Source organism: Sander vitreus, chromosome 19 (genome assembly GCF_031162955.1).
Source record: "Sander vitreus isolate 19-12246 chromosome 19, sanVit1, whole genome shotgun sequence".
Taxonomy (NCBI): domain Eukaryota; kingdom Metazoa; phylum Chordata; class Actinopteri; order Perciformes; family Percidae; genus Sander; species Sander vitreus.
Window position 1 is genome coordinate 7,408,096 of NC_135873.1, and position 25,094 is coordinate 7,433,189.

General features: G+C 40.5%; 2 protein-coding genes across 4 annotated transcripts in view; one reads left to right on the forward strand and one right to left on the reverse strand.

Moving 5' to 3' along the window:
- The window catches only part of arap2 (ArfGAP with RhoGAP domain, ankyrin repeat and PH domain 2), a 127,109-nt gene extending 116,544 nt beyond the window's left edge, over positions 1-10,565 (reverse strand). The window contains exons 1-7 of one of the 3 annotated variants that reach the window (XM_078275750.1): positions 10,408-10,565; positions 6,450-7,340; positions 5,802-5,884; positions 2,349-2,425; positions 1,962-2,026; positions 989-1,351; positions 24-93 (exon numbers count right to left, since the gene is read on the reverse strand). In XM_078275750.1, coding sequence (XP_078131876.1) covers positions 24-93; positions 989-1,351; positions 1,962-2,026; positions 2,349-2,425; positions 5,802-5,884; positions 6,450-7,285 — 1,494 coding nt within the window. In that variant the 5' untranslated portion in view covers positions 7,286-7,340; positions 10,408-10,565. Of the gene's footprint in view, positions 1-23; positions 94-988; positions 1,352-1,961; positions 2,027-2,348; positions 2,426-5,801; positions 5,885-6,449; positions 7,341-8,413; positions 8,605-10,407 lie in introns of those variants that run through there. The other 2 variants (XM_078275748.1, XM_078275749.1) reach the window with 2 other exon arrangements.
- Positions 10,566-13,136: 2,571 nt separating this feature from the next.
- Positions 13,137-24,893, forward strand: dthd1 (death domain containing 1). Its single transcript, XM_078276460.1, has 10 exons — positions 13,137-13,581; positions 14,241-14,748; positions 15,529-15,859; positions 17,191-17,370; positions 17,960-18,222; positions 18,816-18,971; positions 22,419-22,708; positions 23,896-24,146; positions 24,249-24,306; positions 24,551-24,893. Exons 1-10 carry the CDS (start codon positions 13,137-13,139, stop codon positions 24,856-24,858), a joined length of 2,790 nt encoding a protein of 929 aa, XP_078132586.1. The 3' UTR covers positions 24,859-24,893.
- The last annotated feature ends 201 nt before the right edge of the window (positions 24,894-25,094 follow it).

Genomic DNA, 25,094 nt, shown 5'->3' on the forward strand with positions numbered 1-25,094 from the left:
CATGTGTTTTTCCTCACACTTACCTTGTCATTATTGTAGTACGCCAGACTCTCGCCATCGAATCTCACCCACCTCCGTTGAAAAACACAATTTCTGCAAAGAGAAGGTGAGGCGCAAATTCAACCCATCCGAGTTGTTCAAACAAACTAAACCAGTTTTGAGTGAAATAAGCAAAACAAATCTAAAACTGTCAATACAGTAAGCCAGTAACTAAATCTGCTCTGAACAGGTACTCATATTTCATCAAGAGTGCCATTGATTCATTAATGTCAAGAGTTCTATCAGCATCTGTCAATTAGCATAATCAAAACAAATGGGCACTTCCAATTTGAATATGCAACAGTCTAAGGGCAGTTTGCCAAACCTATGCAAATCAGGTGGTGAAGGAGAATGTAGAGTAGAGTAATTGATTGATAGCTCCGGTTTTGAACAATGGTGAAGCATGTGGCTCCAAGAGACTCTTGGAAAAAAAAGCCAAGCTAAGTCACAGCAGACATATTGTGCATCTCAATACTACAAGTTCATATCCCATCTTCCTTTCCTTCCGATGGTGCCATGTATTATGGATGGATCTGCTTCGGGCTTCTGTATATAATACCATTTATAAGTTTTAAATGGTTATCAAAGATAAAAGACACAGGGGGAAGCAGAAAAAAGTGCAGTGTAAAGCATCTGCAAAAAAACAGGAAGCAGTAGTTGACTGACTGTGGTGATGATTGTGCCAGTGTGCCTTGACGGGAAGCAGCATGAGGCACATTTTAGGTTGTTTAGTTGTAAGCTTGTAAAACTGAGTGAGAACATGCACTGATAGAAAATAAGTATGCATAACATTGCTTATGCAATGTGGAGCTGCAGTAAAACTGGCATTCATGAGGATTTCATGAAGATCCATGTATCATTACATCAACTAAAAATGAATTTCTAATATCTGATAATCTGAACTAAGTCTCAAACCACAATTATCATCTTCGGCAGAACTGTAACCTACCCTTGAGGCGACAGTTTGTCCAGCCAACCCACTTTGAGCACCTGGTGTTTGGGGGCTCCATAGAAGCATGCGTATGGAGAAATATCGGGCTGTGCATTTTTAGTCACAACCCGAATAGCGTCTGCAGGCTCCGAGTAGAGGTCACACTCCACCATGGTTAAAGATCCATCCTTAGGTCCAGAGGAAGTTGGTCCCACAGCATGACCCTCAGTGCTCACTAGAAAACTTTGGTCCAAACTGCATCGTGGCAAAATGCTGGCACACTCGTTCACTGTTGAGTATTCCTCTTTGTAGGGGTCTGGGATAGGTGGAGCAGGGGGAGACCTTTGTTCCATGGATTCTTTCCGTTTATTCATCTTTTTTCTGGAGGAGCACAGATTGCATTAAAGGAACAGTTTGACATTTCGGGATATTCTAATAATTGTTTTACTTTAGGAGACAGATGAGAAGATATTGTCATCGCCAGAAGGCGATTAGCTTAGCTTAGCATAACGCCTGGGAGCAGAGAGAAACAGATAGCTTGACTCTGTTTGACTAATTAACACGCATCTTGTTTGTTTTATCCATACATAAACAAAAACGTAAGAAGTTTTGGTTTTATTAGGAGCTACGTGATGTAACGTTTTCTTGCTGAACAGCAAAAGGAATTCACTGCAACCGGCCAAGAACTAGTTAGAGCCCATAACTCCCGATGAAACCACAACTTGTTTTTATATTTCTGTTTGGGTACGCAATAAACAACTGTTGCCCCTGGCTTCCTGTCTCTATGCTGAGCTAAGCTAATGGCCTTCTGACTCTACCTCCATAATTAGTGTACAGACATGAAAGATTTTTACACATTTTTCTACATGTAGTAATGTGCTACACTGAAAGTAGTAACTACAAAAACGGAATTAGTGGTCAGTTGTTCATTTTCTCAACATCTAAATACAACCAGAGCATGGGACAGCAGCATTACATCAGCATTCCATACCTCTGTTTCTTCTGTTTTATCTTGCCCTTAAAACCCTTCTGCAACCCATCTTTAGTGCCTTGGTCCTATAGAGCACAAAATAGATTAACATCAGATGAAAAGAAAGTGTCCATCTTTCAGTCAGACACTGTTATCGTGTTGGTGCACTAAGCTATGTTGACTTTAGTGGCTAGGTGACATTTCCATTAACCTCAGGAGGCAAACTGAAACAAGCACATTTCCCACTCTGCTGTGTGTCAATAGTGACAACATGAACACTGAGAAGGAGAGTTGGTGTGCAGCCTGTGGTTGAAACACCGTTGATAGTGTTGAAGATCTGAGAAATGTCTGTTCCTCTTTGGTAAGCCGCTACTCACTGTCCACTAGTGGGAGCGTACGCTGTCTTACCGGAGTGCTTTCAGGGTTGTTGTACAGGAACATTTCTCCATAGGGAGCAATAGGCATCAAGGTTCTTTGAAGTGGAGCTAAAAAAGGACACAGAAACAACAAAAATGTGGTTTTGTCATTGCATTGAAACTTGCAGAACACAGTGTGAAGGCCTAAACATGGTGCATGAAAGTAAGGAACAGGATTGTTCCAGTTACATTTTAAATCTCTTAGATGTTATAGTGCCCTTTGATTAAACCAACTCATTGATCTGAATAAATGTGCCAACATTTGATCCATGTAAGCAGTAAACCAATTACATTTTGTTTTAGCATGCCTATCTTTCTGCCTCGGCCTTTTCCTTGCCCAACTGGGAGTACAATTCTCCTCAGTCCCTGCCAAGGCCATTTCTCTGTCTTGGCTGCTGCAGGGACCGTGGTTGGTGGAAGCGAAGGCGAAGAAGAAGAGTGGAGAGACTCTGGCCAGACACTATTAGTCTGGAGACCTGGGGGCCACCCTGCGTGGGCTACTGCCTGTCACTGTGAAAAATGACACCACCCTCTCCTGAGGATTGTGAGGGCCAAAAGACGCAGCCACGGGCTAGACACACACAGACACTGGTGGAGAGGCAGATATGCACACAGACAAAGAAATACACTCTGACACATAAACATGCCTTGAGACAAACAGACATGAAAAGGATAGACAGTCAAATAAGTACACACACATACTCACGCCAATACAGATGTGAATGTACTACTTTTTAAAGCTTTACTGACACACACTCTCAAACAATGCAGGCCATTATAGAAGGGCACAAAGGTCATGTACTGGGCTTGGTAAGCTCTATGATGGGGTCAGTTCACTTGATGATAAAATCCACTCCAACACAGCCACCCTCTGCAGACAGGCTTGGTGGGCAGATAGCAACCATCAGTCATCATCTATCAGCCGACCTTCAGGCCACTCACGATTTTCTCCGAGGGCCTGCCGGACGCTACTGTACTCAATTCCTGTCTGATTCCCTCTATTCTTCCCTCACTAGCTCTGCCTCCGGTTTCTGCCATTGTTACTTCAAGTCGACCACACTGCTTCTTTATCTGCTACTGAACAGACTCGCTCTAAAGTCGTCAACTGGGAAGAGACCTAGATGCCGCCATAAGTTTGGATTTAGTGAGGCGATTGATTTTGTTGTGAATGAAGTCTCGGCTCCTTTAAGTCAGGGAGTTACAGGTCAGATTGTTATCATCAGTCCTCTGTGTCACTCCCACACGGAGCATAGAGGAGGCACAACTGTCACCATCTGAATTTAAATTAGTCACCAAACTGTTTATTGTTTCAGCCACAGGCTCCCTGAATAAACTGGTGACTAGTTACAAAAAACTATTTTGTTCATCTAAATGATGACAATTAGGATAACAATAATAGGGGTTGTTATTTTGAATGTTGCTATTGTTGCTGTTAGGTTCCTTTTTTACTAATATGTTGTAAGGTTGACTGTAGATTTCTTTCTTTGTAAAAGTAAATATCCCCTTAAGAAAGCTAATGCAATATAATATAATATATATATATATATATATATATATATATATATATATATATATATATATATATATATATATATATACATACATACATATATATATATATATATATATATATATTTACACATATATATATATATATATACACATATATATATATATATATATATATATATATATATATATATATATATATATATATATATATATATATACACACATACATACACACACATTTAAAAACATGAGCAAATACTAATATAAAAAGTAATCTACAGTAATATAAAATTCCCCATCAGCCTCAGCTGTACTTTGTGGTGCTAATTTGAAAATCTTCTGTCTGTTTATTATGATTTCTCTAGTATTATTAGATTAGCGCAAGCTTTGCCAGCAATTTATGAATTTATGAAACAAAAACAGTTGTTTAAAGTATTGTTTGAAAATGTACAGTAAGCTTTCTAGATCTGCAGGCTGGACATAGTTGTGAACATATAACACAATTATAACAATAATAGAACTTAATTGTTGTCCATACATTTCAGTTCACTTATCTTTTCAGCACTAGTACATACAGTCTTTTCTTTGTTCTCATGTGTGGCTTAGCACTAACAGTGAATTCCTGCTAACAATGTGATGTGTGTGCACCAAGATGAGATCTGTCAACACCACACCACAGTCACAGAAACAACTACCCTATAAATTAAAGTGCTTAAAAAGGGAAGTGCATTAAACTGAGCAGTGTGTGTATATGCCACTGTATGACCAAAAGCCTTTTAACTGCAATTATTATGACTTTAGTCATTGATGATTTCCCTAGTGTGCTGTTTTGCCGCAGAGCTCCTGAAGAAGCACTAGATAGACAAGTGTTTTCTCAATGACATTTGAGACATGGGGGGGTGATAACTAAAATTCGGTTAGCCTCCAACAGCAAGTTTTGGTTGAATACTGTAAGACTGCACTGCTCTTTTTTCAAGTTTTGGATCTCATTTCTGAATAAACTTTTCAAATATGCTCGGGTAAAATGATAAGTCAAATAACACCTTGCTGTGAAGGGAAAATTTAGCTTGCTAGTCGAGCTCCCTGTTACCCTGCTCTGGGACCGTCTTGGCTCCCTCGCTTCCTCCATCTCTCAGCCTGTTTTGCATCCATCTCCTCTTCCTTCCTCCCAATCCACTATACTGTCTTGCCGTTCTCTCAAGTCTCACTCCCTGTCTTGTTCCACACAGCGAAAAAGTTAGAATAACAAGGCCTACTGTACCAAGAGACTGCTGCAGTAAAGGTACACGGAACAAGGAAGGAAGGGGTAGCCAAAAAAGGAGCGTGAGGGGAGATTAAGTGTAGAAAATGGACAGAAAACTGTTGATATGCTGCAGATGACTACAAGAGAAAATGTCACAATGTGGTCAGAAATTGTCCCAAAAAGACTGACATGTTAACAGGCGTTTCACACACACATTCATACAGACTGTTGTCAAAGCGATGAGTCAAATAATCCTGGGAGAACACATCAATCTCAGCACAGAAAGCAGCTCACGTAAGTATCTCGTCAGATGAGACATGAGGGTCGCCTAAGCCCAATAAATACAGCAAGGGAACAGGAGAAATTCAAAACATATTTGTAGTGGTTGTACTACAAGACTGTGTGTTGTTAGCAAAGTTAAACAACTTCTGAAAAACTTCGACAGGAATACACACCAGGGTCTCGCTGAGGGACAAGATGTGAGAGAGCATGTTCCCTGTGAGATGTGCGTTGAAACGGGGGCGACGCCGTTTCCCACGACACAGCTGCTGAATACCCCCACCCCACCTACACGCTACCCTCATCTCCTCTCGTTTCTTACATACGGGCAAACAACAGCACCGTTGACTCTACTGCCGAATGAAATATTCATGGCAGAGATGAAGCGGAGGCAGCTGAAAGATGGTGTACCTTTCTGTATGCTGCTTGCACCGATGGGACCTTCGGAGCCAGTTAGGTGTTCAGGGCTGGTTGTTTGCGCTGATGATACGCTCCTGAGGAGGAAGAGATATCAGTCGATTAGAACCACCAATGCAGCACGTGGGGAAAATAGGTAACACCATTTAGGCGTAAAGGCTTTCAGAATAGATATGTGAAACTCTGAAAGTTTGTTTCACAGTTCAAAAGTTGAACAATGTATAGATTGAGGTGTAATAATGAACGTGAAATGCAGAATTGAATATTCAATTAGAGGCCTCAGGTTCTCCATCAGGTATGAATGCAAAGAGGGAAAGTCTTGTTTTCATATTCATTCATGCCATGGCAGCATGCAAAATGTATTTCTCCAGGTGCTTTTCACTGTGTTCTTCTAACTTGTTTGATTAGTTCTCAACTGCTCATAAACTTTTATTAAGTCAAACTTCATGCTCAAAGAAATAGCTTTGTTAAATACACTTCTTTGCTTTCTGGCTGAGAGTTAAGTGAGAAGATGACACCACTCTCATGTCTGTATGGTAAATATGAATCTGCCGACAGCAGCCGCTCATCCAACTCTCTACAAGAAAGTAAAGACGCACATCTCCCAAAATGTTGAACTGTTCCTCTAAGTTTAACTGTTACCTGTCCAGAAGTGGCAGAATGGTCTGATTCGGTATTTCAGGGACGGGCCGGTGCCTAAGCCGGTAGGAGTGAGTGAGCCGTGGACCTACAGGAACCGTGAAACTGCTCTGTGCCTCATAGATGGAGTTTTCCACCATGTCGCCTTGAAAACCACAATTGCCTTCAGTGAGCGTTGGGGGGTGGACCTCAGCCATACAGGAGAAAGAGTCGGTGCTGGACAGTGAGGGATCCTCTGAGGAAATCTCCCAGTCTGAGGGCATTTCAGATATGGAGAGGGACTCGCTGCTACTGCTGCTGCTTCTGGAGGACATGGAGGCAGGGACAAAGGTATGTTTAGGCAGCGATGTTTGGATGTTCTGGGGATTGCGCGGGGCCGGTTGAGGCGGGCCAAAGTATCTGCTCTCTGGGACGTCCAAAATTTCTCTTCCCAGTCCTGCTCCTGGAGGCAAAGTCTGACTGGCCCCCAACTCGTACTCTCTCGTCTCCTTTGGCTGCTGGTGCTGACATGAAGTACCCCTCTTTTTATCCTTCAGGAAGATATGTCTCGGGTATAGCACAGGCTTCCTTCGGCACCTCCTGTCCTCTACCCCTCCCTCCTCCTCATCCTCCTCTCCACCGCTCAGCTTCTTCACCCCTAGTGCTTCCAAACTCCGGAGGATGCGCCTACGATGGCCTGTTGGAAACACATTAAACTCCAGGAGGAGCTCATCTGTGAGGTCCTTGCAGTCTTCCAGAACTTGATAACCTCTTTTCTGGAAACATGGGGTATACTGGGACAGGCGGAGGGTGGACAGCCACTCCACGATCTTCTGGCTAGGCTCTGAAGGCTCCAACATGATGCTCAAGTCTCAACTCTGCCACATCTGGAAGACCTTCAGAAGATGCTTTAAACTGTAGATAAAAAAAAAAAAAACATTTAAATATGTGATAGGCCAAGAAAAATACTGTAAACTTAAGAGGCTGTAAGTGCCCTCAAACAGAATATTTGCATGACTCCACTCTTGTACCATAGACACAATTAATAACCTTTGAAACATCCATTAACTCTAACAGGAATACTTTAAAATATCTGTTACGCTAATGATGTGCATTTTTCTACAAGCCAAAATGAGTGAGATATTAAGGATATATCTGAGTGGATATTGATTTTTATCTTAGAACATAGATCTGCAGGTGAAAGTGTATTTAAGGGTTAGATTTGACCTTTATACCAATTTGATGACATTACTGGAACTCATCAAGGGAAAAGTTCAACACTCTGGGAAAAGCGCTTTCTTACCAAGAGTTAGATGAGAGGATCGATACCACTCTCATGTCTTTATGATGAATATGAAGCTACAGCCTGGAGACCGTTAGCCTAACGTAGCATAAAGCAGAAGGGAAGCACTGGAAACAGGAGGAAACATCTAGTCTAGTCTAGTACAATAACTGAAGTGTAAATGCAAGTTATGGTTTTACACTCCAGTAAGTCACCACGACAGGCCAAGAAATAGTTTGACACACATTCCCCAGTAAAACCACAAATGTGTCATTGTCACATTTCATTTTTGTACAAAGTAAATAAACAAAATACACCATATTAATTCCTTAGCTTTGAAAAGGTGCTGATATGCAGGTTTTTCTTATTTCACCCCTGTTCCAAGCCTTTATGCTGAGCAAAGCTAACGGTCTCCTGGCTGTAGCTTCATATTTACCTTAGAGAATAACATTGATCTTGTCATGTAATATCAGCAATATAGCAAACAAGCCTGTTTCCCAAAAACTGTCTCTTTCTTCTTACTCTGTAAAGATCCAAGGTGCATGTGCTGTACAATCAACAAGTGAGCGAACATGCCGGCCAACAAAACCTAATCTAAATTTGCAACACTCGTGGATGAAACAGCAGGAAACAGCAATAGCTATGAGGAAATAGCAAGCCACCATCTAAGCGTGGCTCTATGGTAAGGTTTTGGTAAAAGACTTACCTTAAGGTCTGATATTTGAATCAAATAACACACAAACTGGATTTCTGCAGAAAGGCCAATTTACATCTTTGTCTCTTTTTTCCAGCTCTTAGTTTTAAAATGAGAGCTTTACATCACAGCTCACTGCGTAGCAACATACAGCACAACCCTTGAAATGGCATGTTAAATGTCTGTTTCCTCATGCTTTCACACCATCTCTTTGAATTCAAGCAATGATGAATTATGTGGCAGAACTACTGTCTCTCTTTTTAAACACACAATCACACTTTGACCTCAGGGGAAGATACATCAACATCTTGCATTGTCCACTTCTCTTTTGCGTTACCAATCTACGGTACACAAGGGACATGAAGTGCTACTTCTGCTTTCAAGTAATCAGTGTTGTGGCATATGCATGTGTTTACATTTGAGTGCTTTACTGTGCAAGTAGTTCACAGAATAAACATGAACAGAAAGAGACCTTTAGATATCTTATATATGAACCTGGTGAGAATATAGCATATCTTCCCCTTTCATATATTTATGCACAACAATCTCATATGATAGATGTGCAAAAAAACAAAAGGCAAAATCAATTTTCTCAGAATGTTAGGTTGACATCAGTTGTGTTATTGTATGCTTAGATGCCTTTTAAGGCAGACCTTTTTTTTTACCTTGTGAGCACACACATCGCACCTTAGCTGCTACATTGCTTTGTATTTTTGAGCATTGAGAACACAGTCCCAGCTCCACATGACTGTTGGCCTATAGAATCTATCAGGCCTGCCCAGCTGGGTACTGCAGTGTTAACATGCAGGGACCTGTATTGGCTAACAGCCAGCACAGGCGCACGCCAAAGCTTGCTCGCACATTTGACCTGGCCTGCACTTCATCTCTGCCTTTTAGCGCTTATACACCCACTCACACACATACAAACTACCCATGGTAGAGCACACATATTCAGCAAACATTATTAAGGGCTAGATATAGGAGTTTTGATCCACAGCTACTGCCCCGTGTCCAAGCCCACAGAGTGTTTAGATCAATAGAAAAGAGCAAAAAGAGAACTTCAAAGATGAAGCTTGCACATCCCACATGGGCATGGGAACATATGAAGCTGTGTGTGTGTGTGTGTGTGTGTGTGTGTGTGTGTAGACATTAAGATACAACTGGAGGCAACACACTTCTACACAACCTACTGACAGCAATATATTAGAGCTAGATATTGTGTCCTCTACAAAAATAAAACTGTCTGAAAGCATGGCTGCTGGCCAGCACAGGAGGTGTGTTACACCCACTAGGCCCTCCACAGGTATGGTTACACTGAACAAGTGAGTGAGTCATACTGTAGCATGCACGCCCATGCATGCACACCAACACATAACTACCTCATACTTCTGCACACATCGCTCAGCCAACCAACTTTGAACAAAGTCCAATTTGTGTCCCCTTCCTGGTTTGAGAAAAAGATACCTGTGCATGTTTTGTACTTTGTGTGCCCTGTTCACATATTATCTACTTCAATATTAAGTGTTGTTTTGAGGATATCCTCACACAAACATTTATTAAAGAATGGCATTTAAAACTGTAGTTCAGAAAAGGCTAATTTGTAAAGCTATCCTTTTACAAATTACACTGCGTTGTTTGGGCAGAAGTGTGTTTTCATTAAAGGCACATAGTGCCAGAGAGGTTCGAACGTGTGAAATGTGTTAATTAATGTGTTTACACTTGGGACAAAAAAAGTAATTACACCACTATGAATATAATGTAACTTGTCAATTAAAGTGTGGGTGACGCAGTTTACACGTGTTTAAATGTGCCTAAATTACCGGTAAGTGATGCAAATCGTTTCTCGCAGCTCTGACGCGTGGACAACAGCTAATTTAACTTTAAGCTAGTTCATTTCAGTCTCGTGTACACTTGAGTCAGTTTTTGATAAATAAACACACAACTCTTGAAGTCGGGGTGTTTTACGTTACACGTCGCCGTGCGTCCGGAGGTTTGAAAAAGCTTACCTGAAGACTAAAAACAGGAGGCAACCTCCAGCATCATCCGCACATCTTTGCGCACTCGCTGTGACCAGCTTCTGTCATATTATTCCGCTTGGAGTCTCTGTTGACTGTCGCGAGCCCTCACAGCGTGCTTACACACTCGTCTGTTTCCGCTGTGTTCGGTAACTCCACGCCCATTGACCAGGAGTTCAATGCCAGCTGTGAAGTACAGTCACATTACCTTCATTTGTGCTCCTAAAACCTCTTAAACTGAAAGTTTTAATAGTGTTAGTGCTGTGGTGGACCTTGTTGCAAGTTGTCAATGTCTTTGCCGAGATTGTAAGTGAGCCTGTTTCTACAATAAGAAAGTGCACTTGCGTGTTATAAGCACCGGAGAGCAGCAAAGAGGAGGCAGCTCATAATGTTTTGCTGGGAACACTTGCATGTACCAGCTTGGTCCTTAAGGCCCCAGGCTACGCATTCAACACGACAGGAATGCAACAGGATGCCTGGCAAACTTAATGATGCGAGTCCTGAGGGGAATAAAGAACATATTTAGTTTCATTATTTTCATCTATCATTATTTATATGATATTACTTTAATGGGGTGGTAAAATACAGTATAACATTGAATGTATACTTTATATGGCATAGCTGTATAACAATAAGAATTTGTATTTCAGACCTGACATTTAACTGATGAACAAGACATCATTCACCCCGAATAACTGAAGAGGAAAACCTCAGACTCCACGATGGCCTCCTATTGGCCCCAAAGCCCATATGTCAAACAGTCAAAGGTGAATTGGCAGTTAAGCATTGTTGCCGTCAAAGTCAAAGTCAAAGTCAAAGTATCTTTATTAGTCTCTCTAAGGAGAAATTTGTTTTGGACACTGAGATAAATTGCTGCAAGAGTTACAACAGAGACACACAACAAGCACAGGGTTAAAACAGTTAAAAGACAAATATACAGTAAACATTTGGGCTACTCAAAAAGGCATAAACATAATAGGCCTATATTGTTTTATGAAATGCCATATAGGCTACTATTCCTATACTATTCATAATATTAGCAATATAATTAATGACAAATAGTTTGAACAAAATACCATTTCTTCAGGACCAGTATCCAGTTCAAAAGTTCTACCCTACTATCATTAATAGTACACTGTCATTTTTTTTAAAGATCTTTTTTATATTATATTTTTAATATGTGTATTTCTTTCTCCTCAGATGGACACTATTGCTACGAATAAAATCCAAAGTGATACAAATAAGTAATAAAATAACAGGGTACAGTATGCAGCATCAGCCACATGATGGTGACAGAGTGCTGCAGCACTGTAGCTTCTAGGCGACTGTGACTATAATGTCAGCGCAAAATAGGCCTTTCTCACTGAAGACATTTTGACATGTCACAGTAGGAAAAGCACAGGAGCAATTAATAACATGAATGATGGCAATATTCCATCTTGTTGCTTCAGATGCTTAAACTTTCAGGGTCCTGGTATTGTGCATGATGGCTCACATGTGGTTTTTAATTGTAGATTCACATGGATTCTGAATAATATACCAGCTTTGTAACATTTTTTTTTTTTTTAACATTGTGGTATTTGCCTGTTGTGAGAATCCAGATTAAACTACGGTAATTAAAATCTTAATGTGATGTAACTTAGACAGCAAGACCTTTTGTCAGTCGATCCACTTTCTAATTACTTTTCTGATTAAGATTTTAAATGCAAAAACATAAGATAAACTCATAAAATACGATGCAGTGTGTTACTATTAAACCAGTAAAGTAAATCAAAGCATTTACAAGCTGTATCCAATCTTACATTTCTTCCACCTCCACCTTGAGGGAAATCATTATAATAAACAATTTTCAATTAGCACTCTGAAAGGACTGTTTCTGCATAATGAGTATGCTTACAGTATGCTTTGCTACTTTAAGTACATTTTGCTGATAATACAGTGATTTTGTCATACTTTCTTTTACTTTTAGGCTATGGTATTATGGTATGGCTTAAGTAAAAGATCTGAATACTTCTTCCACCACAGATGTTTAAGGATTGTAAAACCAGAAATTCCACAGGCAACGCACAAAATGACACTCCACACATTGTTTGTGTTGTTGTAGACTTTGTTTCAGAAAAATGCACTAAAGCCACCATGTAAGTCTACGACCTCCCCCTCAACATATCTATGCTTTCAAAACATTGACAGTGACATTTCTGCTATTTAAACTGAAAGAAACATGCAAAATTCATCTTTGAGTAAATGTTTTTTGAACGATTGAGGAGTGGGTGAATTTAAAGAGCTGACGTATTTTACTATGCATTAAAATGAGTGACGAATAGAAGAGAGGGATGAGATGTCTGGAGGATTCCTGTGAACTTTTTGCTCTGTGGCTCCTCTTTTGTCCCTTCCTGCTACGCCTCCAGGGGTCGCCTTGGCAACATGTTTTACTGCTGGCAGCCATATAAAAACAGCATTGGCTCCTGTAAACTAAAAAAGCTGTACACAGAAACACTAAATGCCAAGGACATAGCGAACAAGGGGTCTTCAGCTTCAAATATAAAAGGAGGTACGCAAGGGAATGCAATGTATTTTTAGGGAATATTTGATATTATTCACCATTATTTTGTTAAAGGAGTGAATTGCTTTAGCCATGTGCAACACGGACTGAAAAAGGGGCACAAAACAGGCCGGATGAGATACTTCTGACCCTGATCTGTTGTATTTTTCAGCTCAGCATGGATGCAAATCTGCATGTGAATAAACTGATGGATGAAGCTGAGTCTCTTCATGGCAGGAGGAGTGAAAACAGTCTCCTAAACATGTTGACTGAAACTCTTCGAGGGCTTGAAGCTGTCAGACGCTGCAGAGATCATCGTAATGGAACGGTGGGTTGGAAGAGATGCATAGAAGAAGAACCAGGTAGAGGCGGAGGAGAGGAAATACAGAGAGGCAGTGAAGAAGGGATGCTCAGTCCAGCAGAAGATAAGGAGGACGATGAAGAGAGAGGGAGAAATGCTGATGAAGAGCGGGAGAAGAGAGCGTGCAAGCAGAGAGTTCTGGGAGTGCTGAGGGAGCTGAGTGTTTTTCATTCTGACAGAGTGACAGCATGGAGAGGAGTTCTCAGAGAATGCGCCCACCAGTCTCAACCAGGGGACAGTTATCAACGTCTGTCCACAACAGGTACGTGAGTTGATCTGACTGATGCATGCCTTTCCTCACCTTTTTTGTGAAGACAAAGAAGTGAAAGTAAAGATGAAAGATGATCAGTTAAAGATGATGTGTAAGCATGAGAAAACGTTGTCAGCGTCAGTTAAAGTTCAAAAAATGTAAGCAGTTGAAGTGGTGTTTGATGTTGAAGGACTGTTGTAGAGGAGTGAAATTGGAACCATCTGTCAAACTGCTAAGGTCAGTTTGAGTATACATGCATATACAAAAGTGTCAGTGGATGTTGAAATGTAAGCATGCAAATGGGATTAAGTGTTGGCTGAAGGACTTTAAGAAGTTCAGGTTTGAGTGGAAATTAAAGCATTGACAAGCTAAATTATTTTAAGCATACATTTTAAATGTATTTGTGAGGCAAATACCCTGTAAACATTAAATGCATATGAACCACCACAATGTTTGACTTAATTACATAAAAAGAGTTTATTAGCACTTTTGTGAATCAGTAATTGTGCAGTAGTCCACACAATGCAATATAGTTCATAGTTTTAGAGAGTACCATAGTTTAAGAATATATATTAGCTCTCAAAAATGCAGTTTGTCAAGTAAAGGTTTTATTTTATTGTTGTGATATATAAATACAATCGCCTATGTTCTATATGCCTGTTTTATTATAGATACAGAATGTAAAGTCACACCTTGTTCAGACTCCTTCAGTGAAATTTTCCAGAGTGTTGGGGAGGACGTAGAGAACATTATGGACAAACTAAACACAGTCATAACTAAGCTGGATGAAGAAATCCTCAAGTTATGTGCAGAGGAGGCCTCAGCACTTCAGGAGACCAGAGATCCAAAAGCACCAAAGCAACCCGAAGATGACAACAATCACCTGAGCTCCCATGATCCCCTTGAATCTGACTCCGGGCATAAACAGCACGTTGAGGATGGAGATGATCAAAGCCATACAATGCCACCACCAGACATTGAACAAACATCACACTCCAATTTTGACTGCAACCATGCGAAAGAGACATTGAAAGAATTAGTGGTCAAAATTCAAGGAAGTGAAAATGAGAACTGTAATTCTCCAGAAAGTCAGACAAATTTCCTGGAGACAGAAAATGACACAAATAGAGTTAATGACAAGGGCAAAGAGAAGACAAACATCGGATGGATCACTGTAGGGTGAGTTGACGAAATCAAGGTACACTGTCCACACTGTTTGACAGTGTCATATATTGTGTATCAGCTTGTTTCAAGCTCTTTATTAAAATGTATATGATGTTTACACTGAGTAAAATATTCAAACCCAAGAATTTTTTTATGGCTACATCATTCCATCACAATACACATTTCCTTAATATTCAGCCAGTCATATTTGGTGTCTTTGAAAATGTTGGGACCTCTAGAACATTATTGCAACATTCCACATGTTCAGCATCCTGGTCTTTATCCCACATGGAGCTGCCAGCTTGTGAGTCTGGACAAGATTTCATTCCTTCCCCTCATTTCCCCTGCTCATTGATACAGAAGCAAACTCTCTGCAATGGTTCATCAAAAGGTGCACACGTTATACCTGGCCCCCCCCATAGCCGGCTACTTCATACAGTTCACTGTCAGGTCAATGCCCAGATTTGTCCAAAAGCGAAACAAATCAAGAAAATTCAGATCAGAAGGAGAGGCCGAGTCTGGGAGAAGCTGATATGGAAATGTGCGTGCTCCAGCATTTCAGAAATATTTAAAATGGTTGCCCTTTTGCTAGAAATGTAGCTTAAATATGATGAACATTATTTATACTACTATACATTCACATTGTTATGTCAATGATGCAGGAAGCAAAAATATGCAATTTAAAGCTGTTCTTTAGTGCAGAATTTATCATTCATTTATATTGTACAAAATGTCATCTGTACATTATGAGCTTTATATCTCTGTATAACTGATCTATTTTTAAATGATTTCTAGGCTCACTGGTGAACAGGAGGACAGCCATTCAGATGTACCAGACACATGCTTTATCAGAGCACCCATGGGTGTGGCTGAAGTCCTGAGATGTGAGGTGGCCGACACCCTGAGCTGCCTGATGGTGACCGCCTCAGAGGAGCTGGTCAGCAGAGTGATCCGGGTCAAAGTTCAGGACGGAGCTAACGTCCACTTCCCTGTGATAGTGATTGTGCCTTTCTGCGCACGTTACCGCGGCAGCTATAGGGATGTCGCTGTGAAGATAGTTGATGGGGAGAGGAGGGCAAGCTACGTCACTCCTGTAACCACAGAGGGCACGTACGGAGGGCAGAGGGTAACGTTCTCTATGTTTTAAAGACACTGTCAGCTGTTTTTCTGTCAGCAATGCCATCAACTAAAAAAAGTTGTTTCTATGTATTTATTCAGTTCAATTCAAATCACTTTATTCATCCCCAGGGGGCAATGAAATGACACAAAGAGCAGCATATTCCACCACATACAGAGTACATCATCAATAAAATAAATAGATAAATCAAATCAAAATGTATTTCTATAGCACATTTCATATAAGTTAATATAACACAATGTGCTTCGTACAAAAGCGACATAAATAAAACACTTCATACAGAGTTATACATGTAAAATATATACGCACACACACACACACACACACACACACACAAACACCCACACACTTAATAGATCAACATTTAACAGCGACAAACTCAGTTATTCATAAACTTTAGTAAAAAGAAAGGTTTTTTAACCTTTTTTTAAAAGTGTTCAGTGTGGAGGCCTCTCTCAGTTCTACTGGCAGGGTGTTCCATATCTTTGGGGCATAGACACAAAAAGCAGCCTCCCCTGCTCTGGAGTTACAGCTAGGGATGGTTAAAAGACCACTGCCTGTGGATCTGAGGGTTCTTGCTGGTTCATGTATAATGAGCACGTCTCTAATATACTGAGGTGCAAGGCCATTGAGAGCTTTATATACTAGGAGCAGAATCTTAAAATCAATTCTAGCCTTTACTGGGAGCCAGTGTAAAAGTCTAAGGACAGGTGTAATATGTTCAAACTTCTTTGTTCCAGTCAGAACGCCTGCAGCCGCATTTTGAATTAATTGTAATCGCTGCACAGTTGATTTTGGACTGCCGGTGAAAAGACCGTTACAGTAATCTAATCTACTTGTTATAAATGCGTGTATCAATTTTTCAGAGTCTTCCTTTGACAGAAAGGGGGGTGGGACAGCCCTAGGGACAAAGGTCACCTTCCTCCTCTGGGTCTTTGAGGGGAGCCACTCAAACATCGAAAACATGACATGTGTACAGGCAGTCTTCAGGGTCTGCTGTTCGTATAGGGTGGACAAAGCTCTCAGGGGGTGTCCAGTAATTCTGGAACAGACTTTAACAGTTTGATATAAGCAGTTCCTGTTTTGAAGACTAATGGAATAAAACCAACAAATGAAGGAAAAGGTTATCACACGTTCAGTAAATGAGAAGTAGAATGTGTTTAGGATGTCCTTGCTTACATCATGTTCCTGTTCATGATATTTGTATGGAAAGCCAGATTTGACATCAGGGAGAATATTGATTTTCTGTTTATAAATTATTCAAATACTTTGGCCAAAATAGATGATTTCATTTATGTTTTGTTTATGTCTGTTGTAAGAGCTCATTTGCAAAGGTGAGGGTGTACTCCCTGGGCCTGTTTGCAGTGGTTTCCTGTCTGAAAAGAGAAAATTACACCGTTCCCACAAAGGGTTTGTCACTCAAACTCCCCATGGACCCCCGAATCTGTCTGAATTACCTCCCAGGATCCTTCACGGCTCCAGTAATGGCACAAACCATGGTATGGAGAAAATGATTTGATCACTATCCACCTATCTCCCACTATACTTTTAACACAAGCGTATTATAACAGCGAATAAGTTTACTTAACTAATTTGTTGGGTTTTGTGGGTTGTTTGGGAGTGAGAAGTAGGTAGAAACATCTTTGTAAATTTGAGATCAAACCTTTGAAAAATAACTCAATCTTTAAAATATTCAAATTGTTACAAAATGAGAGAAAAACAAAGCCATGGTAAGAGAAAGAGGGGCATAAAAAGCAAAGATAGTCTGCTTATAATTCACTGACTTTGAATTACTGAGTTTTTATAATTCACTGAGTTTTCACAGATGTTTGCTGTAAGCTAAATGAACAGCTGTGACTGAAATTTGAATCAACCTCAGAGTCCAATAATCTGTGAACTAATTCCACCACAGCAGTTTGTTGCTTGATCTTACATCAAAACCCAACAGCTCCCCCTCTACACGGCTCTTTTTAATTAAACAGCATGCTTTTGGCGAAACAAAAGTGTGGGAAGAAACACTATTTTCATATCACACAGCATCTCTGTCCAAACTGCTGCATAAAACAGGTGTTTCTTCCCCTGCCTCAGATCCAGCCGGTAGATGCTGTCCTTTTGGCGGCTGTCAAGTCCAGGAGCGATGCCTATCACTCGGTGGTGTCTACAAGTCCACTACTCTACCTCACCCACCCATCCTCTCAGCCCCTGAGAAGACCCCTCACTCTCACCCTTCCCTGTCCCCCGAACCCCAAAAAGAATAGGCACACAAGGGGACAACGGGAGGAGCAAGACCACCAAACTCAGCCTGTTAGTGCTTCTCCACCATTGGATCAACCTGCTTCCCACAGAAGGAGGTGAGTAAATGAATTGAAATCCAGACATCAGAGGATCAATGGCCAAAAATCTGAGACCAGAGATGCAGATGGCAGCTCCCAGATGAGTATGATTCGTAATTCATTAACTGCTGAAGAATGTGTTGTACAAACCATCTATAATGACTATAAATAAAAAAAAAAAAAAGTGTGGCAACGTGGCTAAAGGGATGTTTGTTTGTCAGTTGGTCCACCACTTTGGTCCAAATAGAAATATCACCTATGAAATATTGTACAGACATTCATGACTCCCAGACAATGCATTCTCGTGGCTTTGGTGATCCCCTGACTTTGTCTTTTGTGAAAAAACTTTCAATTTGTCCAATACAAATATAATATTTATGTCTAATTACCTGCAAAACAAATGAATTTCCATCAGCCTCAGTTGTATCCGTCAATTAACATGCTACCACGCTGAACTTAGATGATGAACATGGTAGATATTACTGTTTAACATCAACATGTTAGCATGCTAATGTACAGATGTAGCATCAAAGCAGCGCCCTGCCCATAAGCACAGAGACTCCTAGTCTTGTTATATGAAGATATTGTGTTTTCGTTAATGTTTCTGTCAGAGTCCTGGTCGCCTCTGTGAAGTCTAAGGAGATGTCCAATGAGCTGCTGATTGTTCTGGGTTCAAGAGACAAACAGTGGAGCATCCTGGATAAAGTCACAGTCAGGAACCAGCAGAACGGACTGGTGTCCTTTGAGCTGACAGAGAACTTTGACAGGTTTGCAAAATAATGTCTCCTTTTAAATTCTTGCAAATTGAATTGGCTGCTGAGAATATATACATGGCTGCTGAGAATGAGAGGCTAGTCCTTTTAAACTTCAAACACAGTTGATCCAAAGGGCGGTACAGACCAGCTAGACAATGGAGCTAAACAGAAATACTTATTTCAAGAAAGATGCATGCACACTACCGTACTAGCCCATTAACACACACATAATCCAAATAGATTGTGTACACTTAAAAGCAAATGAGGAAAAGTGTATTTAAGTTGTTTCTAGGAAATATAAATGGACGGAGTGGATTGTGGGGGTTTAGTCAGGTTTGTACGACAGTATTATGGCATCAGGAGCTCAGGTATACAGCACATATTTAGGGCGAAGACCACGTAACGCTTTGTGAATAAATATTAGAATGGTAGATTCAATTCTAAAGCTAACAAGAAGCTATTGAGGGGAGGCATCAGAAAAGGTAATATGGTTTTCTGATCTTGTTAGAATCCTTGGTGCAGTACTCTGGAGCCGGGTGGAAGCTGCAAAAAGAGGCTTGGATCAAAATATTGAGCGTTAGGGTGGATAGAAAATGAAAGCCTGGATGATTTTCTCTGTGACTGCAGCACTCAGTGGATATATTGTTGTACCTTCCAACCTAAACAGATCACAGCACAAAATGCAATAGGAGGCAGAAACATCCATAGAAGGACTACAGACAGTAGAGATAAGCCCAGGGTCAGACTCGTAGGGTGATTGTCATTTAAAGCATAATTTGTGGATTTTTCTGGTTTGTCCACCCAGTAAAAGAAGAATCTGAAAAACATACAGTATTGTATCAAAAGATGACCTTTATCTGACACATACACGAGTTGTGTTGTAATGTTTCTTACCACATCTCCTCTTGCCTGTGCCTTCCTGCTATGGTTGATCAACCACTGTAGTTGATTTGAAGGATGGAATGTTTTCAGCTTGCTGCTGTTGTTTCCTATACGCAGTGTCAGAATGGGCAGATGGGCGCTCACACCACAAATGAGGATGTAATAAATCTGACCACAGAACAGGAACTACTCTCAGACATCACAGATTAATTGAAAGAAAAAAACAGTTTTCATTTGATTGTGTACCTGTTTGCTAAGACGCAGTTAGTAGACTCCAGGTTTGTTTGCTTCTCAGGACACCATCCTAAAACCTTGAAATGATGAGTTCCTTGCAGTGTTGTTCTTATCATATCAGCTGTTGAAACTGGATCACACATAGAGGCCAGAAAACAATCTTTGATAAAGACAAGGACTGAAACTGGCTCATTTTGTTTATGAGAAAAGTGAGTAGGGTTGGGTGATATGACGATATATGTCCTCAAAACGATATCAAAATGCCTTTCGTATATATTTCTACATTGTTTCTACCGTGATGTCGAAAAACTAGATCACTTGGATGGCGCTTTACGTTTTGATTCTTGCACATTATGTTAATTTTGCACTAATGTTTGTAATAAAATGAGAAAATACTTTTCATTAGAGCATTTAGTTTACACAGTATACCAAAATAGGGTTTGCTATGTGGTTATTTGATACGGACTATTTATTTATTGAATTACCAGAAAACATGCAATATCGTGATATATACAGTATCGTTATCGAGATATGAATGATAGAAGGTTTTGGCTATATTTCCCAGCCTTATATTAGTGTGAGTAACTTTAACTCTTTTTGATACCTGTCAGTGAAAAACAGCCTTTTTAGTTGTCGTTTTGCCACAGAGTTAGCCTGCAAGATACAGAAAACAACATGAGTAAATAATGAAAATGAGTATAGACTGAAAACTGTAAATTAAAATAAATAAATAAAAAATGTTCTGTTGGAATTAAATCTTAGGCTAAATTTAAAGCAATGATATTTAATGCATGTTTTGATGTTTTCCTATTTAGAAAAAATAAATGACTTTTTTACAAAAAAGTGTGTATTGTACTTAGTTGTACGCAGTTAAACAGTTACAGGTTACTCACAACGTGTATTTTGTATCGGAGGCCCATGAGCGGGATGAGTGTGTTTGACAGGCGCCGCAGTTTAGCAGGGTTCTGGGCCGTCCTCATAGCCACATCCACGCACCGACTACCAGCAGTGACCGTCATCACGAGTCCTCCAACCACATAGAGGAGGAAGCAAACATTGCCCCTGGCCACACAGAGAGAGAAACAAAAAATTAGGGAGTGTGGATTTGCATTTTGAGGACGACAGTTCATCTTTGAAGTCATGTGAAAATCATGGCTTCTTACTTGTGGACAATCAGCTCTGGTGGAAACTTCAACATGAAGAGGTTTGATGTGTGACGCCCTCCCGGAACAATGCTAGAATAGAGACATTTTATAGGGACAGAATAGTTCAAAAATATTTGTATTTGACATATTTGAGGTTGGGAACACTGAGTTTGTTTCTTATTTACCTCACACAAAAATAAAAGACAAAACCTAAAAACATTTCACAGCGACATTTCTTCCATCTTAATTTGTATTCTTTATCTATTTTGTATGTAAAGGACTGTGTGCAATAATACACATATCCCTAATCATTTGAGGTGCTGAGCTAAGCTAATTTTCATATTTTCCTGGCAGGTCACAATTAAAATATACATATACATATGAAAGTAGTACTGCATACACACCGTGTAATCAAGAAGTGTAGCAGTTTTGAAAAGTGTTTTCTTTAACATTTCTTGCTAATAATTGCTTACTTTAAAAACATTTTTTATAATGATTTTGGAGAAACATTTAACGCAATCAATTAGCATTTTCCATACTTAGTGGTATTCTTGCCTTGTTTAATCTAGAGTCAAACACATAGACAATACTTTATCCAGAAGTACTCACCACTCAAGCAACTACTGTTCCACCTCTCCGGGGTTTTATGCCTTTCATTTAGACATGTTCAGTCTATGGGCACATGAGAACAAATGTGGAACATTACAACTAACCAGACTTAGAGTGAGATTTTCTTTACATAAGGGGTTTAAGAAAGGCAGTATGGATAAAGGGGGAGCCAAATGCTTTGAATTCCAGGCTTTAGCATTTCTATGTTGAACATAAGTACATGCTACGAATGTTAAGTCATCTCTAAAGAAGTGATAATTAAAAATAAAGTTATCTGATTTTGTTTATGCTTTTAGTCCCGTTTAGGAAAATGTAATTATGAATATTAGACCTATAGTCGTAAATTGTGAACTGTTGTGAAGGATAGATTCTCATTATTTCTCTACTGTGTCATACTACTCTTTATTATCTAAAATAACTTCCCCAGGGAATAATATATGTACAGTCAGTAATATGAATGAAAGTCTTTAGTCTGTATTCAGGCCCACGATAATAGACTCATCTCTTCCCTTTATTCAGCAACAATCTAATCTCTCGGCTGAGCTCAACTTCTTAACTTTCCTCCTGTCTCTGACTGTCTACCCCTCAGACTGCTGGTGGTTCGTCTCCTGTCTCCACTACAGCCTTGCCGGATCACCTCCCTGGCAGAAGAGCTGGAGGAGTCGGTCTGCTGCCACGCGGCCACGGTCGTCCTCCAGCGTAGACAAGACGATCCTCACGCCGTCCTGGTGGCTGCTCTGCCCAGCAAAGACCTCGGCTGGGAGCTGTCCAAACTGCGAGCCCAGGGCTTCAGCGGCCTCCTGGAGACCTCGGCAGAGATCTCCATGTGTGAAGGAGACCAGCTTCTCCTCCATTTCAGTGGCAACATCACCTCCACAGGTAGGGTGTGAGATTCAGCTACTGACTTATTTAAAAAGTTGCCTGCACACTGAAAAAGGAAGTAAAGGAGTCTCCCCAGATGCAGAAAAGAATGCACAATGTACAAACAATGTGGGGGAAAAATGGCAGAACAGTGAATGTTTTGGTTATAGGACCATGTCAGGACAGAACATATTTTCTCATGATTGGCCATCGCTGGCCTGATTAAATCCCTAGGATTACATGTAATGTGTGGTACTAATGTGCTATTGGATGGGTTACTATGACCTTTTTGTCGAGGCATTCATGCTTCCCAGAGTATGAATCCTAATACCTTTGGTGATTCTCTGACTTTTCCTCTAGCGCCATCAACAGGTCAAAATCTATTTGAAAATAGTAAATCAGAAGCTCTATGTCAATAATAGTATCAGCATTGTTAGCATTTAGCTCAAAGCACACCCTCACAGAGCAGCTATCATGGCTATATAATTATTTTTTCATCTGAATAGACTCGTAGGTTTTCTTTTGGTTTGTTTTTGTCATTGTGCGGGCATTTCTGTCATACGAAATGATTTACCTTGGCTACACATATCTGACCCTACTTCCTGAGAAGCCTGGGTTCCAGAGTGCAAACACTTTTACATTTGCTTGGAATGATGTTTAGAGATGGAATATATTGTATGAAAAGTTGGCCGGGTTTGGTATTCTAACAGTGTGGTGTCATGCATTAAACCTGCACCCTGGCATTCATATGGAGGGCAAGAGGACAAAAGGATAAATAATGTTTTACAAAAGAGTTACATGTCAGAATCTATTAGCAGGCTTCTGTTTGACAATATACAGTAAACCAAACTCAGTGTGTTTTAACTCAAAGGCAGTAAAACACACATAAAAGTAGTCCTAAAGGTAGCTACAGCATCAACATAATAAAACAGTTGTCGCTGGGAAATCAGGTTACAAATATCTACCATAGGTCTAAACAGGTCTGTCTTCCTGCTGCTTGTTGCCACATAACTGGATGGCACAGACCATATAATAAATTTAATTATATGTTTGCACAGGCAGCCAGCAGAATGCATGTACAGTGTGTTCAGTCTCAGGTATGTTTGCTCTCCTGTCTTCCTTCTCACTTGAAGATGACATACTGATTGGTTTTGATTCAGTTGGTTGAAGTAATAAGATTTTGAATGTCCATTTTTTTACAACAGGAACTCAAAACGACCAACATGATGTCCCACATGAGCGAATCACCTTCCACAGCCAGCAGAAGAATCACCTCTTGTTGTATCTAACGGAAGTGGACCCATTTGGGAACTACAGTTCCCCCCACTACAAAGGCACGGCCATGTTTTACAAGGTAACCAGAGGTCAGCTGGGGTGGCGAGGTGACAGACCAGTCCCGATGGACACAAAGCTCCTGGGAGAGCCCGTCTGTAAGCTGTCTCTGACTTTACCCAAGGTGCAGAAGCATTCCCAAGGAATTATACATTATATATTGTGTTAAAGACGTTGACCCTCACAATCAAAGAAGATCCTAACATTTTATGCTGTTTCATTTCAGAAAGTGAGAACCATTAATCGGCCCATCACAGCTAGGGTGAAGTTATGGGAGGAGACAGGTGGGTGACATGTTTTGAGATACTTTACCTGAATATTTCCTTTTTCGTGTTACAGTTGAACAATTTATTGCATCACTTTGATTATTGTACATATGAATTTGCCTACATTTGCCATATTTTAATATCAAAGGTTCCCAGATCTTTTTCTAATTTCCCAAACAAGCTGTTGCTAGTGTTGAAAATATAAATGCATCAGTTTCAGGTCACCAGTGTCTCCATCGTTCATCTCTTGCCCACCCACCAGATTCCCTGTCAGACTCTCTTCTTCTCTGGCTGTCTGGGGAGCTTTCAGAGGAGGAAGTAGCCCTTCTAGTGCTCTCCCTGCGTCTCCGTCGAAGCGCCGCTCAGCTGGTGAAGCTCCGGGCTGGGGACAGCCTGTCCACGCAGGCCTTCCATGTCCTGGCCATGTGGAGGAGGGGGCTGCCCGCTGCCACACACCAACCCAAGGCCTCTCAGCTGGCTCACTGCTTGGCCAAGAGCGGCAGGCCGGACCTGGCCAGGGAGCTGCTGCTGCGACAGGCTGCAACCACCAGACAAGGCTCACTGAAATAGTAGAAATCACAGTGCATTTTAATTGGCGCTTTTAGTCAGAGTATGTGTGCCTGCCGAATAAGTTGGTAGCAGTATTGTAGTTGATCCACAAGGGGTCAGCATTGAACTGCGAGATTCTGTGCTCTACTCAAGACTTGAGTCGTTTATGTTTACGAGTCATGACTAAGTTAACCCAGTAATTTTTAGAGGCCTGAAGACTTCATGTTATTCAGTACCAAAGAAAAAAGAAAATATAA